The sequence below is a fragment of the Dendropsophus ebraccatus genome, chromosome 3, assembly GCF_027789765.1.
Source record: "Dendropsophus ebraccatus isolate aDenEbr1 chromosome 3, aDenEbr1.pat, whole genome shotgun sequence".
Taxonomy (NCBI): Eukaryota; Metazoa; Chordata; class Amphibia; order Anura; family Hylidae; genus Dendropsophus; species Dendropsophus ebraccatus.
The window spans coordinates 61,938,003-61,954,672 of NC_091456.1; the positions used below are offsets into that span (position 1 = coordinate 61,938,003).

Genomic DNA, 16,670 nt, shown 5'->3' on the forward strand with positions numbered 1-16,670 from the left:
CCATTAAAATCTACTAACAATCCCATGATACATCACAACTACATCACATGGGCAGCTGGAGCCTGTAGCATCTCTGCCTGCTGGGAGGACAGTGTAATAATACTCATCTCTATATACTCCTAAATATGCTTTGAGACCATAAGTATACAGTCACAGAAACTCTATTGCAGGTTAATAATACAGGAAGTTCTGCTGACTGAGATGGTGATCCTATTGAGAACACAGGGGGGTTACCACAAGATCATGTAACATTTTCCACCACTTCTGCTCAGTGTGAATGGGCCCCTAATGAGAATGTATTAAAAAAAACACTAATCTCATGCATATTTGAAACTGGGAGGTAAGTGTTTAACAAATTCATAAAAACTACACATCACTATAACCACAACACCTTAATGGAGATGAAAAATAAGGGTGTAATAAAGGTAATGTTCTTCTAAACATACAGGCCCAGATTTAGCAATCTGCATGAAACAAAAATGTCTGGTTCTTCTAATGAATGGGGAGCTGTGATTGATTACTATGGTCAGTACCTAACTTCCTCTTCCCCATGTAATGCACTCACCATCCAGGTAGATGTCACTTCCCAGCTCAGCATCAACCCAAAACATGGACGCAACAGCACCTAAGAGCATACATAATATAAAGTGATTGGTTGTGGCACATCAAGTCTGATTATTTCAGCTCTGTTCCAACTACATACTTGCTTTATATGTGGCATAGGTGGTGGGTAATGCTCATGATGTATGGACCAATAGTATGCCATACAGTTATGTCACCTAGAGACTACCATGCTAAAAGTATGTCCTGTTGTACACATTTTCGTAAAAAGCAAAATGGACATTTGAAGGGGTACTCTGGAGAATGGATCTTTCAAATCAACTGGTGTCAGAAAGTAACACAGATTTGCAGATTACTTAAATTTAAAAATCTCAAGTCTTCCAGTACTTATCAGCTGCTGTATGAAGTGGTGTTTTCTTTCCAGTCTGACGCGGTGCTCTCTGCTAGAGACGAGTGAGCCACATTCATTTAGCTTTGTATAAAGCAAAACTGATCTGTGCTCGTATCCCTCAGGCTGGCAATTCCATGCAGAGGGAGGATACCACCCGGGGACCGCCTGGAGCGGTATCCTCCCTCTGTGTGGAGTGACCAGCCTGAGGGATACAAGCGCAGATTAATTTTGCATCATACAAAGCAAAACAAATCTGGTTCGGCATCTCTACTCTCTGATGCCCCCTCTGTCTGTGTCAGGAACTGTCCAGAGCAGGAGGGATTTTCTATAGGGATTTTCTACTAATCTGGACAGTTCCTGCCATTGACCTAAATGTCCTTTTTAAATTTAGATGCTTTTCAAGAAAATGTATACACATGTATACAGAGGATTCTTTTTTGTCTCCAGAGTACCCCGTTTAACTATATTCCAACACATAGAGAAGTGTCTTCCTACCTTACCTTCCCCCATGGCTTAATATATGCCAACATGTGCATCACAGGATAACTAACTAATAGTAAACAATAGGGTGAGTTTACTAATAAAAAATGCACAAAATTTCTGGCACATGTTGTTGTTGTTTTTAACGATCGTAACTAGCGATTATCGTTCTGCGTAATTTGGTGAACGAGTTCAGGTTAACGATAAACAATCTCGTTTGCGATAGTTTATCATTAGTCGTTAATCGTTACAAATCGCTCCATGTAATGGGACCCTAAGTCTCCCTTAAAGGGAACCATTCACCCCGTGGCCCCCGTTATAAACAGACAAACAGTCACATAAAGGTCAATATACTTACCATATCGCTCCCGGTCCCGTCCCGGATCTCGTTGTTGACACGGAGAAATCGCCGAATCTTCTTCTCGCGCCCATTATGGTAATGAGCGCCGCCGGCCCGAAGTCCAGCCTTCTCCCCGCCTCCGACACTTGATTGACGCCGGGTCTTCTTCGTCTTCTCTCTTCTCGCCGGATCCCGCGCAGGCGCCGTGACTGTCGTTTTCGGCGCATGCGCAGTTCACAATTGAAGCCGCTCCACAGCTTCAATGTTTACTGCGCGTGCGCCGATTGTCAGAGCTGGTGACGTGTTGGACTTCGCGCATGCGCGGTACACAGGAACGTCAAGAGCACGTATCCTGTTTACCGCGCAGGCGCAGAAGAGATGACGAGACCTTCGCAACGGCGCCTGCGCGGGAATTCGTGAGGAGACTGAAGACTGAAGACGTCAATCAAGTTCCAGGAGGCGTGGATGGGCGGCGACGAGAAGAGGACCTCATGAATAAGTTGGACTCGTCCGTCGTTTCCTATGGACGTTGGACTCATCTCAGCTCATTACCATAATGGGCGGGAGAAGAAGATTCGGCGATTTCTCCGTGTCAACAACGAGATCCGGGACGGGACCGGGAGCGATATGGTAAGTATATTGACCTTTATGTGACTGTTTGTCTGTTTATAACGGGGGCCACGGGGTGAATAGTTCCCTTTAAAACACACTTGATATTCCTAGCTAAATGAATGCAGGTCCATGGTAATGGTTATGGCTAGAAACAACCATATGCTCTTACAGAACTTTCAGTAGCCACATATGAATACATAGCATTATACTGGTGCAAGCCTATTTATCTTATTCCCAATGTTTGCCCTTACAGCTTCGCTGAATAAGCTTAGCTCTCAGAGATCTGAGTGACAGCTGCCTCTTTAGGACTCTTGTAAATAATAAAACTCTGCCATTTGTATTTAAATAACTTGCTCTAGGATGTCTCTTTGCAGAAACATCACTGGGAGAGAAACACTGACAGCACAGATAGCTTTAGCGCTTTCTGAAAAGAATCACAAACACGTGCATGACAGGCCTGTCCAAACAGATGAGAGGCAATAGTAACGGGGCTCGCTGAGGCGTCTGGAGCTGTCTATCTGACATGATCACATGTGCTCCTCAGACCATCACTTTGTGTCAACATTGTAATACCTGTCATGTGCTTGAGCAGCTCCCTGCAAGGACTACAGAACCTGATTGTGTCCAGATACCAATTGATTTCTGTCCCATAAAGCTTAATCGTTTTCCAATTTGGCTGAAATGGACTTTACAAGAAACGGGGGCCAAATCAATGTCTATTCCTTTAAAAGGAATTACTGTAGCATGACAATTATTTGGCTAGGAACCCGTATGTCACCGTTTGGAATGAGCCGTAACAGAAGTGCCAGGAGGACATGCAACTCTTTAATATTTATCACCACAAAAGAATACAATTAAATTAATAAAACAATGGGCTAAAGAGGCAGGTCCAGATTCACCAACCTGCACAGAGAAGGAATGACACACTCTCATCACTCCTGAAAATCTTTACCACAAACATAAAATGTCATATTGGTACAGATGATTATTACAGAAATTCACCCATGTGCAGAAGTTTTGTTTGGTTGGGTTCCAGTTGCTGAGACCCCTGCAAATTGTTAAAACATACAGGCTGCAGTGTTCAGCTGAGATCTACCCCATTTGTTTCTACTGGTGGCTCTCCTTGGAGACTGGCATCGTATGAAAAAAATATCTTCTGCTCCCCTGGGTGCCTAACAGTAGTTTATCCCCCATCCTGCACTGAAATAAATATGCATACATGGCTGACCCCATGATTTTTTTAAAGAGGTTTTCTCTTTACCTAACCACTAAAATCTTCCTATAGCAGACAGGATGCTAAGGATAAAGGTACATTTCTTACCTTCATCCTAGGTGTCTTTTCCATGATATTAGCAATTTATTATCTATGCTAACTAGGCGTTTTGGTAATATGGGGGTGGGACTATTGCCCCCAGTGCACCAATCTGCCCGACCCCCAACCTGCTCGCACTGTTAATATTCATTAGGAGGGTCGGGCCTAGCGGGGTAGAGTGGGGCACTGCGGGAGGTTGTCCCTCCCTTAGAGCATCAAAATGCCTATTTAGCATAGAAGATAAACTGCTAATAGCACAGAGATGGCACCAAGCATAAAGGTAAGAAACTTACCATTAACCTCAGCATCCGGTATCGTAGTCTATAGAGAGATAGCAGCAGGTTAGATACTTCTAAACCGCTGATAGTTTCCCTTTAAGATATTAAACATACATTAGTATGTTAGTACATTAGGATTTTGCTTTTATAATATTTTACCTGCTAATCTTGTCCAGGGTGTATTGTACAGTTTATTTAAAATTGGCCACAGTCAAATTAATACAGATGCTAGCCATCCTAGCACACAAAAGGAGGATTTTTTTCATGACACACTTCAGCTGTTCTCCCTGCTCTGGCTGTCACTTTATCAGCACATTACACTTTTTTATACTGGGAAAGGAGTAGGTTGCTGGATGCAACCTACATTTATCCCAATATTATGCTATAGCTTTGCCGAATTACACCTCCACTATGTCTGTGACTTTGCAGGAAAAGAACACATGCAAACACACCCAAAGTAATAGAGCAACAGGGTACAGGCATCTAACTTCAGCTGAAGTGAGGAGAAGGTGATGCAGGCTGCTAAAAGGGAACCTGTCACCCCCCGTGCCGGGGTGACAGGCTCCCGACCCCCGTTAGAGCCCCCTATACTCACCTAATCCCGCCGGGTCCCGCTTCTGGAGGTGGTCGGGTGATAAAGATCTCAGCCGCTGCAGCCCTGCGCGCGCGCTGAGAGATGAGTCCAACACCCATAGAGAATGACAGGAGAGTCCAGCGCTCCGTCATTCTCTATGGGTGTTGGACTCATCTCTCAGTGCGCGCACCGGGCTGCAGCGGCTGAGATCTTCATCACCCGACCACCTCCAGAAGCGGGACCCGGCGGGATTAGGTGAGTATAGGGGGCTCTAACGGGGGGTCGGGAGCCTGTCACCCCGGCACGGGGGGTGACAGGTTCCCTTAAAGGTACTATAGCATATCCCTCCTTAGTAGAGCTGTGTCTGCCATCTGTAAGGTTATGCAGAACTACATAGACACTACTGATGAAAATATTAACGCCAGCATCTAGAACCTTGTGGCCCTTCAGCTGTGACTGTGCTGAGCTCCTCCAGTATCTCAGTGGCAAACAGGCACAGTGGAGGAACTGTGGGTACACAGCTGTGCAATCTTACAGTTAAATATTAGGATAAATGTATGTGAAGTGTAATGTGCTAGTGAATAGCATGCAGTGCAGTGAGAACAGCTTTTAGCAGTCCTGTGCTCTGTGTCACAACGCATCCCAGCCTGCTGTGTACTAGGACAGGTTATGTCTGTACTACTATGACAGCAGCTATTTTTAATAAGGTATACATTAGGCTGGGTTCACACTACATATATTTCAGTCAGTATTGTGGTCCTCATATTGCAACCAAAACCAGGAGTGGATTAAAAACACAGAAAGGCTCTGTTCACACATTGTTGAAATTGAGTGGATGGCCGCCATTTAATAGCAAATATTTGCTGTTATTTTAAAACAATGGCTGTTATATTGAAATAATGGCAGTTATTTACACCGGTATCTTATCTGTTCTGCTCCTCAGCACTCCACTTCTGCCCTTGGCATGTTGTGGAAGTATACCTTTGGAGACAAGAAGCAATGTGACCCCTCATTTTATTCTTTTCTGTTCCCTGGATAACTCCTTTAAAGGGGTAGTGCGGCGCTAAACAATTATTCACAAAATAACACACATTACAAAGTTATACAGCGTGGGTGGGGGGGGGAAACACGGGGAAGGGGGCCATTCACATACATAACACACATTACAAAGTTGTATAACTTTGTAATGTGTGTTATTTTGTGAATAATTGTTAAGCGCCGCACTACAGCTTTAACCTATATTACTAGCCATATATGAAAATAGAACTTAACCTTTATTCTAACAGATCTACTTTAGAGTGTATCTGTCATATGTAAGATACACTTTAAACTGATGTGTCTTAAACTGACTGTACCACCAAGCCCAGGCTGAAGCACTGGAGGTGGGCCGACCCACCTTTAGCGGAAGGAAACCCTAGCCCCTCTATGATAGGGTTCAATTGATTCTAATGGAGTCACGTCATGGAGGGGCTGGGGTTTCTTCCCACTGGGGGTGGGTCATCCCGCCTCCAGTGCTTTAGCCTGGGCCTGGTGGTACAATCACTTTAACGTATGAAAGACCCTAAAAGTTTAAACTTGAAGTAAAGGGTATCTCTAAATGCAGACAAAAGTGGCCTCTAACAAAGATTACATACTGTATATTACATGCCCTGCAAAAGTTCAGGATTAATGTTGCATAGTAAATAAAAGTAAGTGTATGAAAGAATAATAAATACAGTAAAGACATAGGGGGGAATTTATCAAGACCAGTGTACCCATATGTCAGTCTTAAATAAAGCCCCGACAGATTTACTAACAGGCACACACCTCTTAGTAAATCCAGCAGACCTGGGCCTGACAGAAGTTGCAGGTTTTTGCCATCCTTTACACCAACTAGCAGGCGGAGAACATCATTAATCAGGTGCAGGAGGAGAGGACCCCTCCTCCCCGCCTTGTTGAGCCAGCCTCCACCCACCCATCAAGTGAGCAGGGTGTATGTTAGGGAAAAGGCACAGATAATCTTCACCTTGTGGACAAAGTACACCCATGCATACTTTGATAAATTTCCTCCATAGAGAAATGTAGACAGAAGAATGTTCATTGAGAAACATGGCCATATACTGTACTGCCCCTGCTATTACAAGTTTTACAAGAAAATCTAAGATTAATTCAATTACCTGGATCTGCTAAACCTGTGGTTTCCAGCAATATGTAGTCAAATTTTCCTTTCTTCTGCATTAGATTTTCTATTGCTTTCAGCCCATTGTCCCTTAAAAATGTAATGTTTGAAGACTATTAACCTTGAATTTTCAATATACAGCAGTTTTTATGGCAGATTTTATATCAGTTATATGAGCTGAAGCCAGGAATGGATACAAAATGAAGATAAAGAATAAAAGAAGCACTGACAATTCTCATGTGGGCATTATGATAATAAAGCAGCTAGGGCAAAACGTACGTGAGAAGCAAGAATTCCTTCTGTATATCTAGTGTAGGTCAGTAATCGCCACCAGTATTGGGGGGAGATACTTGAGGACTGGAGTAAAGACACACTAGATTGCTGGTTCCATATGACTCCATGCAGCTAGACATTCAAAAACAGATCATCTCACATGAAAGTATGATTATTATTAGACTCAAATGTTCTTTAGGTTGGCTTTTTTTGTTGTTGTTCTTTTATCTTTTCTGAAGTTTTTTGATTGTAGACATTTTTTAAATAATAACAGGATATGCAATCAATGTATTATAGGAGACAGAATGATGCCCACTAACTCTAAATTTCATGAAGCAACCACATCCAAGCGGGGCTAAATGAAGAGGTGGCTATGCATTTGCATGACTCTCAATTCAAGTCTATGGGACTGTAAACTTTTATTACAAAAAAAAAAACTAAGGGTCAATTCACACGTACAAGATCTGCAGCAGATATCAATGTAAATGTAATTATGGAAACACAGCATCAAATCTGCTGCAGACCCTGTCTGTGTGACTAGACCCTGGAGTACATTCACAATGCTGTATTTTCAGTTCATGTTAGAGCTACAAATATCTTGTCAAAACAGAGGTAGATTATATGTGTGACTGTGCATTTATAGAGATTGTCTCAACAACTCTTTTTAAGAAACACTGCATTCTTCTGTCTGCGGCAATTAATCGTTTTTAAGGAAGAGAAGCTATGTCTGTCTGTTGACTACCAAATAAAAGTCCATCAGCTCAGAATACTTCCCTTTTCCACACCTCTGCTGTTGTTATGGAGTCCTGCTCTCGCCATGTAGCACTTCCAGGATTGGGGTCACCATAAGCCATTGGCTGAGACAGGACACCACTGCAGCAGCTGATTAGGGTAGGCCCGAGGCTGCTCAGCCAAACACAGGAAGTGCTGCGCATTGAGAGCAGGGCTCCATGGCAGCAGTGGTGTCAAGGTAATGAGAAAGTAAAGATTTTGAGCACATTTATACAAAGAAATTACCCCAGTCACTTAGTTAGACATACTTCATTTGTGCTGTATCCTGTTATCCATATATATGTGAAGGCAGCTCCTGTCTTTCTGTGAGGCTCCTGTCAATAAGATGTCTTGAAATGGAGATGTACATGATGTATATGTCACTTAGTGTCCTCCATAGCAATACACTGCACACAAGAAACTAGTGCAGGTGCAGTGGAGGACATGTATGTCACATGCTCTATGTGCAGCCATCTTATGTCATCATCAAAAATAGAAGAATAAAGTATGTATAAGTGACATACTGTAAACATTACAATGCTTTTCTATACAATAAACTGAAAGTCCCCTTTAAGAGACAACAAATTCTAAAGGAATCTGTTTGTATCCAACTTTATGTTAAACCTATTTTTTAAGATTTGTTTTGTAAATTATTTTTCTTTATTTCTTTTTGTCACTACCTACTGTATATTAAAAATAATTCTGAAATTGTGTGTTTCACATTGGCCACTAAGCCTAATAGTAAGCTGACACTCTCTGTTTTGAGGAAAAAAAAAAAAAAACTCATTAGAAAAACAGAATACATATCAGTACTTGGTTTTATAAATAAAATTAAAGAAAATAGGTGATAAATGTCATAATTCTGTGATCTATTTCACAATATACAGTATTTATTTTCTGAAATACTAGCGATTGAACACCAAGCTATTACACATGAATCTCATGTGAATCTTAAGATATCAAAGGGGTCTCAAATATATATTTTTTCTTCCTATGACTTACTTTACCGAGCAGCATAGGCATCCATTTCTTAACTCCAACCACTCCTCATACAATTCACCAGCCTGGCTTATGGCCAAAGACTTCTCCACAGCACTTCCTGTAAAGCACGTAATAAAAGAACTATGAAACGTAAGTAACATGTTGTGAGAGCCACACTGCACACATTCAGGTAGATTTTCCAATGACTATGAAAGTTTCACATGGCTCCCATCTATGGTACAATTCTAGAAATGAACAAACTGAATACAAAGTCAAGAAGGCATAAACTCGGTAAATTAAAATAAACATAATCTGCTTGTTAGGTGTTAAGAAAACTAGACAGTATCCTATAGCCAATATGCAACTAAAAAGGTAGTAGGTGCCAGAGAAAGAAAGTCCCCATAGAAGTCCACAGCACCTAATGAGTTATTTCCTGGCCCACTCCAGCCTAAGTTTTATGCAGTTTAAGGCCATGTTCACACAACGTATGAGACCGGCCGTTACGTGACCCGGCTGGGTCATGGAACGTCCGGTTTCTGAAAAGATCTTTATGGCCGCAGAGTTCTGATGCGGGCGCATCCGTGCAAGCCCGCTTCAGAACTCTCCACTGCATGCTATGGAGCGAGCGGCTGGATCCACTCGCTCCATAGTGTGCACTGACAGGGTTTTCTTTGGCCGCTATTCATTGAACATGTCAGTTGTTTGCAGCGCCGCGATAGATCCTGGCCGGAGAGTATACTATGTGTATACGCTCCGGCTGGGATTCCTAGGCAGCAATCACATGTATATTTCCGTAAAAATCACGGCCGTTGTACAACGGCCGTGGTTTTACGAAAACATATGGGGGGAGATTTATCAAAGGGTGTAAAATTTAGACTGGTGCAAACTGCCCACAGCAACCAATCACAGCTCAGCTTTCCTTTCAGCACTGCCTAAAGCTGAGCTGTGATTGGTTGCTGTGGGTAGTTTGCACCAGTCTAAATTTTACACCCAGGGCCGGGACAAAGGGTAGGCCAGGGTAGGCGATGGCCTAGGGCGCCATCTAGTGGTAATTTACAGGGGCGCATTTTCAATTTCTTTAAAAAAAAAAAAAAAAAAAAAATCATTGACCTGCCAGGACCTACAGAGGCTCCGCACCCTCCTCACCATGTGACCTCTTCTCTGTCTGACTGCTGGAGGCTGTACCGACTGCTGGGCTGCTGTCTGGTGAGTTCATTGACTGACTCATCATTCTTTAGGTGTAGGAATGCTGGGAATGCTGGGAGAGCTGGGAATGCTGGGAGAGGGAGGTCACCTAGGTCACAGGGCTGCCCCATATCCCTGCACTGATCCTCTATACACAGCACTTCCCATATTGTTCCCCAACCTGTGGGTCACCAGCTGCTCCAAAACTACAACAGTCACAGTATGATAGGAGTTGTAGTCCTGCCACAGCTTGGGAGCCACAGGTTGGTGAACACTTATATTCTGTTTATTGTGTACAGGCTAATCCCCCTGACACCAGTGATTTACAGTCAGGGAGTACAGTATACATAGTCCTGTTACAGTCAGGGGGTACAGTATACATAGTCCTGTTACAGTCAGGGGGTACAGTATACATGGTCCTGTTACAGTCAGGGGGTACAGTATACATGGTCCTGTTACAGTCAGGGGGTACAGTATACACGGTCCTGTTACATTCAGGGGGTACAGTATACATACTGGACTCTCCCATATAGTCTGCAGTGTGGTAATACTCTGCAGAGCCTGTGATGACCCACATACAGTATAGCCTCCTGGCTGTCCCCGCATAGTGTACAGTCCACACTGGGGGGGGGCCCCATTTGCCTTCTCTGCCTAGGGCACCAAAACTCCTTGTCCCGGCCCTGTTTACACCCTTTTATAAATCTCCCCCATGGTGTGTGAACATAGCCTAAAGACTCATCTAGAGGTTAATGGGAGTTGTGTAAACGGTGTAGTATCTCTAGCTACGCTGTTTAAGTAATGCAGGAGTTTAAGAAACCATAGCGTGTGATGCAGCACTGTTTTTTGCAGTAAATAGTAAAACAATTGACAGAGCGGGCCTGAGAGGCCCCAGGTATGCATTCTAGGGTTAACCAAGCTAGAGAGGACTAGGAATCCTTAATTTTGAGATCGATGCCGGTCCTACACTCAGACTTTTATGGCATATCCTATGAAAGAATACCTCTTTAATAATATTGTTGGTGGTCCGAAACCCCACAATCATACATTTATCACCTATCCTGCGGATAGGTAATACATTCTGTCAGTGAGCCATATTTTTTAGGGTAATAGAAACTGTAATAAGTACACCAGATGTTTTGTTCCTCTAATGGAGGATCCTGGACGGCAAGATCAGCTACCTGCATGTGCTGATCATGGTCACTGAAAAAGATCCACAACATTAATTACAGTTCCCTAATACTTAAATGATTTTTGGACCAACTATACTTTATTCATGGGCATTTTTCACTCTGAGATGAAAATGGACACAGGATCTATCACCACACACATTACTTTGCCAAATAAATATACCTATTTAAGTAGGCATATACTACAGCGTAGCAACCCATTTAGAAAATGTAATGGTGGCCATATTAGTTTGCTTTTTTAACTTTAGAAATTACAAAACACAAGTGGTACTATCATTGATGTTCCCCATGATGCTCTGAATAATGCTCAAAAAATATATATATATTTTACCTTCACCAAACTCATTGACAATAACTGCTATTCTTTTGTTGTGCTGTTCTGTCAAAATGTAATTCAAGAGTGTTGTCTTTCCAGCACCTAAAACATAAAGACATTAAATGAATACGAAAGGAAAAATAATATGCATGAATATCATCCAAATACCAATCATACCCGCTTAATTGCATGAAATAGCTAGTCTTACACAGCTAACTAACAGATGACGTAAGGAGTTATACACAAGTCACTTAAAAAAATAACAATTGTAAGTTACTGTTAGCAAGTGATAGTGAGTCAGCTACAAAGCATGTTATATCAGAAGTCACCACAAGAATGCGCTGCTGCACCACAATACACTGAAACACCAGGAAGTGTAGGGGAATCACTTAAGTCAAAACAAATAAAGGGAAAATTATTGATAGTTTTTACATGAAGCAATAGCAACTACAAAAAAAAGGAATAATCACTAAGTAACTGGTCATATAATTGTTAATACTCATACAATTTAAGCTAGGAAAAAACTTAAATAGCTTTAATACTGCCAGCTGTTCCTGCTATAGTGCTCACAGTGGAGATAGATGAGATGTCAAAAAAGAAAAAAAGGACACTTGTGAATTGTTTTGTAAACTTCTAGACTCTTTGATTAGATAAGAGGTGTTTTATACACAAACTTAAAGCACATAACAAATTCAGCATAACATAAGAAGCTGTCGAGATTTACAGATTTCATCTTACAGATCATCTAGTTGACTCATGAAAGAAAAACCAGACAGAAAAACCTGAGGTTGATTTAGTCAGTCTATATTCTACAGGGTCCTAGTAGTCCCCTTAACCCAAATTTAAAGGGGAACTCTGACCAAAAATGAAAGATTGGCTGCAGGCAGGGGAGAAAATAATAAAAACGCTGTACTTATCCTTCCCTGTGCCGCCCCCCAGCACCATGTCACAGGCTCACTGGCCACCATTGGTAAGTAGAGCTTTTTTATCATGTTCCCCCTTATAGCGCCACCCCCTCCATAGGCAGTAGGTTATCGCTATGCTGAGGTGATGTAGCTTTCAGTAATCTCTATGTTGAGAGGAAGGATATAAAAATTAATTACATATACTTAAAATTCATAACAGTCTGTGGTCCAAGTAAATAATGTGCAAAAAGAACAAAAGAAATAATACACAACCCTTGGGCTAGCAATTACAGTTATACCTTTCTTAAAGCTTTATTTATAGATACAGACACAGAGTACAGATTCGCTTTAAAGTGTCACTGTTGTTTACATTTTTTGCAGAAATCAATAGTACAGGCGATTTTAAGAAACTTTGTAATAGGGTTTATTAGCCGAAAAATGCATTTTTATCATGAAAAAGCAGCTTGAAGCTCTCTCCCTGTCTTCATGGTTGTCTATGGAGAGGGGAGGGGTGGAGGGAGATGAGGCACCAAAACAGGACAACAAAGAGTTAATTTACAGCTACATCACCGGGCTCTCTCCTCTGAAGTCAGCACTGACCTCTCCGACCTCTGAATACCGGCTTTCACACAGCTCCCACTGTGCAATCCTTTGTTCTCTGTTCTCTGCTGGTGACTAATCTCCCTCCTCCCTCCTCCCTCCTCCCCCCTCCATAGGTTTCAGGGCCCGAGATTTCGAGTCGAGATTTCCTGATAATAAGCACTGGATGAGAGAGAGGAGGGAGGAGGGGGGGACCTGGGGAAAGTCTTTTTGAATGCAGATAATGGCATATTTGTCTAATAAACCCAATTACAATGTTTCTTAAAATCACCTGTACTACTGATTTCTGCAAAAAAAAAAACAAAAAAAAAAACACAACAGTCCAATCTTAAACCTACCCCACTGCTAGGAAAAGCAATTCACAATCTCAATGCGTTTCCCCCAACAATAAGCGTTCAGCAAAAGACCCAAGGCAAATTGAACCAAAGCCAAAATGGCAATCATAAACTAAAATTCTATGACACGTATGTAGCAAGCATGCATGGATTAGGATCACCTGTAAGCGATTCGTAAAGTGAATTGATACAACCAGTACAAATAGTACACAAGACAGACAAGATATAGATGGTCACAATAGAGTTCAAATGGAAATAATACCCAGGCTTAATGGAGCCAATCACTCAGCTCTGTACCATGCTGGGAGATACCAGTGTAGATTACCCCCCTCTGCCAGGTAGGCATGAAGCACCACAGCTGTTGTTGCCAATCTCCATCCTTTACCTTAAGCCCCACCCAAAAGCAGAAAACAAGATTCTAAAAAAGGTCTTAAAGAGCTCTAGAATACAGGTTCAAAATACATGTGTCTACAATTAAATGGGGGCTGCGCAAATTTGATCTATCTGGGAGGTGTTCCAGAAATACATCAGGGGAAGACTTAAGTTTTACTATAAACATCCAGGCAACACCAGGGTATCTGTAACAAAGTACTTGATAGATTTATTAGTTTACAGAACATAGAGGAACATACACTCACCGGCCACTTTATTAGGTACACCTGTCCAACTGCACGTTACCACTTAATTTCTAATCAGCCAATCACATGGCGGCAACTCAGTGCATTTAGGCATGTAGACATGGTCAAGACAATCTCCTGCAGTTCAAACCGAGCATCAGTATGGAGAAGAAAGGTGATTTGAGTGCCTTTGAACGTGGCATGGTTGTTGGTGCCAGAAGGGCTGGTCTGAGTATTTCAGAAACTGCTGATCTACTGGGATTTTCACGCACAACCATCTCTAGGGTTTACAGAGAATGGTCCGAAAAAGAAAAAACATCCAGTGAGCGGCAGTTCTGTGGGCGGAAATGCCCTGTTGATGCCAGAGGTCAGAGGAGAATGGGCAGACTGGTTCGAGCTGATAGAAAGGCAACAGTGACTCAAATAGCCAACCGTTACAACCAAGGTAGGCAGAAGAGCATCTCTGAACGCACAGTACGTCGAACTTTGAGGCAGATGGGCTACAGCAGCAGAAGACCACCCGTTACTAGCATGGTGCACCTAATAAAGTGGCCGGTGAGTGTATGTTTGGTGTGAAAAACAGACACAACAGTTCTACAATTAAAGGAGTATTTTTAAGTCAAATTAAAGGGGTAGTTCACCCAAAATGTGTTCTTTCAAACCAACTGGAGCTACTGCTCTGGACAGTTACTTTCACAGACAGAGGTGGCAGCAGAGAGCATTGTGTCACGCTGGAAAGAGTACACCACTTCCTGCAGGTAATACAGCTTGTGTATTTGTAAGTAAATTACTGGCACTTTCTGTCACCAGTTGATTTGAAAGAAACTTTTTTTGGGGGACTAGCCCTTTAACTTGTGCCCTATGCTCAGGTCAGAAATCCACAATCTCCAAAATGGGACACCAATGCTTTTGTTTTGAACTCACCTGCCTACCACCTCTTCAGTGTCTATGAAGTTGCCAAAGAGAGCCATATCCTCTTTCTGCTAGTCTCTGGTAGTATAGTTTCAGAGTCAGGAGATGGTGGGTGCATGTCGCAAGCATTCTGTGTGTTTGAAAATACACTTGCACGCGATGTTCAACAGCTGCCTAATGTAGTTGCAGCCAATTTTCATTTAACATTTTTATTTTTTCACTGCAGAGAAACCCAAAAACTTATTTGTTGGGTAAAATTGTAAAAACTCAACTTTTGAACGGTTTCATTTTTGTAATGTTTTACTACCTAAAAACTGTACCTAGTACTACCACATCTGCTACCAAACTGCTTTACACCACCATATTCTGACCCCTATAAATTCTTTATTTTGTGTATTCAGCTGTGTGATCTGAAGTTGTTATTAGTACCATTTTGAGGTACATGGAACTTTCTAAACTTTTTTTAAAATTTATTTCTGAGATGTGGGGACTTGTCTACATGCAACAATACCAATTATATAAATTATGTAAGAAATTTAAATTACTTTATTTAATGATTTTTCTTTTACTCTTTTTTAAAGTGCCCCTAGGGGACGTATAGATGGGGTCAATTAAAGGGGAACTCCAGGTAGAGGTTAAAAAAAAAAAACTTTTATACATAGCATTACTTACCTATCTATCCCAGTTTTAAAACAACTAAAAATCCATTTGTTTGGGGAAGGGTGTTGTTCTGTATTGTGTTTCTGTACTTCCTGGTTGAGCAGTTCCCAGAATGCAGTACTGGTTCCAGAATGCAATGCTTTCCCTCAGTTTAGGAAAGGTTGTTTTGCAGTACCAAGTATTAGAACTAAAGGTGCACTTACCTAAGTAACCTGTTATGATAGTTACTGGAATCTTGTCCTGTGACTGTTCATTCTGTACCAAATCTATGATGGGAACAAGCTCTGGGCAGTCTTCATCTGCCTCCATAAGGGCAATATGGCCTTGCACTGTAAAAAGATTTACGACAAAGACAACAGTTTTCATGTTACTAAGGAGAAACATAAAAACGTAATGATAAGCAATGCAAAGCATCTGCATAGACCAAACACACTAAATCTTCTCACTGCCATAGCTGGCATATGCTAACAGCTAGTCCTGGAACTGCTATCAAGCCAACAATCACCTTTGCCTGCTGGACACATGCTATAAGACGCTGTGGCCTTGCAAAAAACTGTATACGCTTAGAAATGGACCGAACATAGTCATTTTTAGTCTACGTTGGTCCATAGAACATGAATCCAGAATATGCTGTGGTATACCATGGCATACTGTTATGCTGCTTTGCTGACATATATAAGTGTAGTGTAAAGTGTGAATACACCCATACAGCTGCTTTATATAGGACCTTGGTTCCCTTCATCCTGAGGGAGAAGTAGGCCTCTTAGATAGTTCAGAGATGTGATGAAAACTGAAACATTTGCAGGGACATGCTGACTAGAGAAATCCTTCTGAAAGGCTCCTTTGTCATGGAGAGGAGGCTGTCCTTGATACTTCTATTACTGGCAATGTAGTGACCATTAACAACATAAAACTTTGTTCCAGCCTGTTTCCCCTTAAACATTCAAAGTGCCCTTGGGAAATTGCATTAAAGTATCTCTGATTATACACATCCTGCTGGGTATATAGATAGAATCACAAGGACCCATCTCTCACAGACTGACCTCAGCTCACTTCTGGTCTTGCAGCACTAGAGCATGGTTTTCCTCCAAATCTCTCCCCTACCATCCACAGACATACAGTACAGACAGGGGGAACTGGTTTGGTATAAATGATTGCTAATATCATTGTGACAGTAAGCTCCAAAAAGACATAATTGAATTAGTAGATTCCGGAATGGCAC

At 41.9% G+C, this 16,670-nt stretch overlaps 1 protein-coding gene across 5 annotated transcripts in view; it reads right to left on the reverse strand.

Annotated features, from left to right (window-relative positions):
* Positions 1-16,670, reverse strand: part of LOC138785690 (zinc-regulated GTPase metalloprotein activator 1-like) — a 61,722-nt gene that overhangs the window by 33,359 nt on the left and 11,693 nt on the right. For all 5 annotated transcript variants that reach the window (XM_069961886.1, XM_069961883.1, XM_069961881.1 and 2 more), the window contains exons 2-6: positions 15,652-15,777; positions 11,435-11,521; positions 8,753-8,849; positions 6,705-6,796; positions 566-625 (exon numbers count right to left, since the gene is read on the reverse strand). In XM_069961886.1, coding sequence (XP_069817987.1) covers positions 566-625; positions 6,705-6,796; positions 8,753-8,849; positions 11,435-11,521; positions 15,652-15,757 — 442 coding nt within the window. In that variant the 5' untranslated portion in view covers positions 15,758-15,777. The remainder of the gene's footprint in view (positions 1-565; positions 626-6,704; positions 6,797-8,752; positions 8,850-11,434; positions 11,522-15,651; positions 15,778-16,670) is intronic.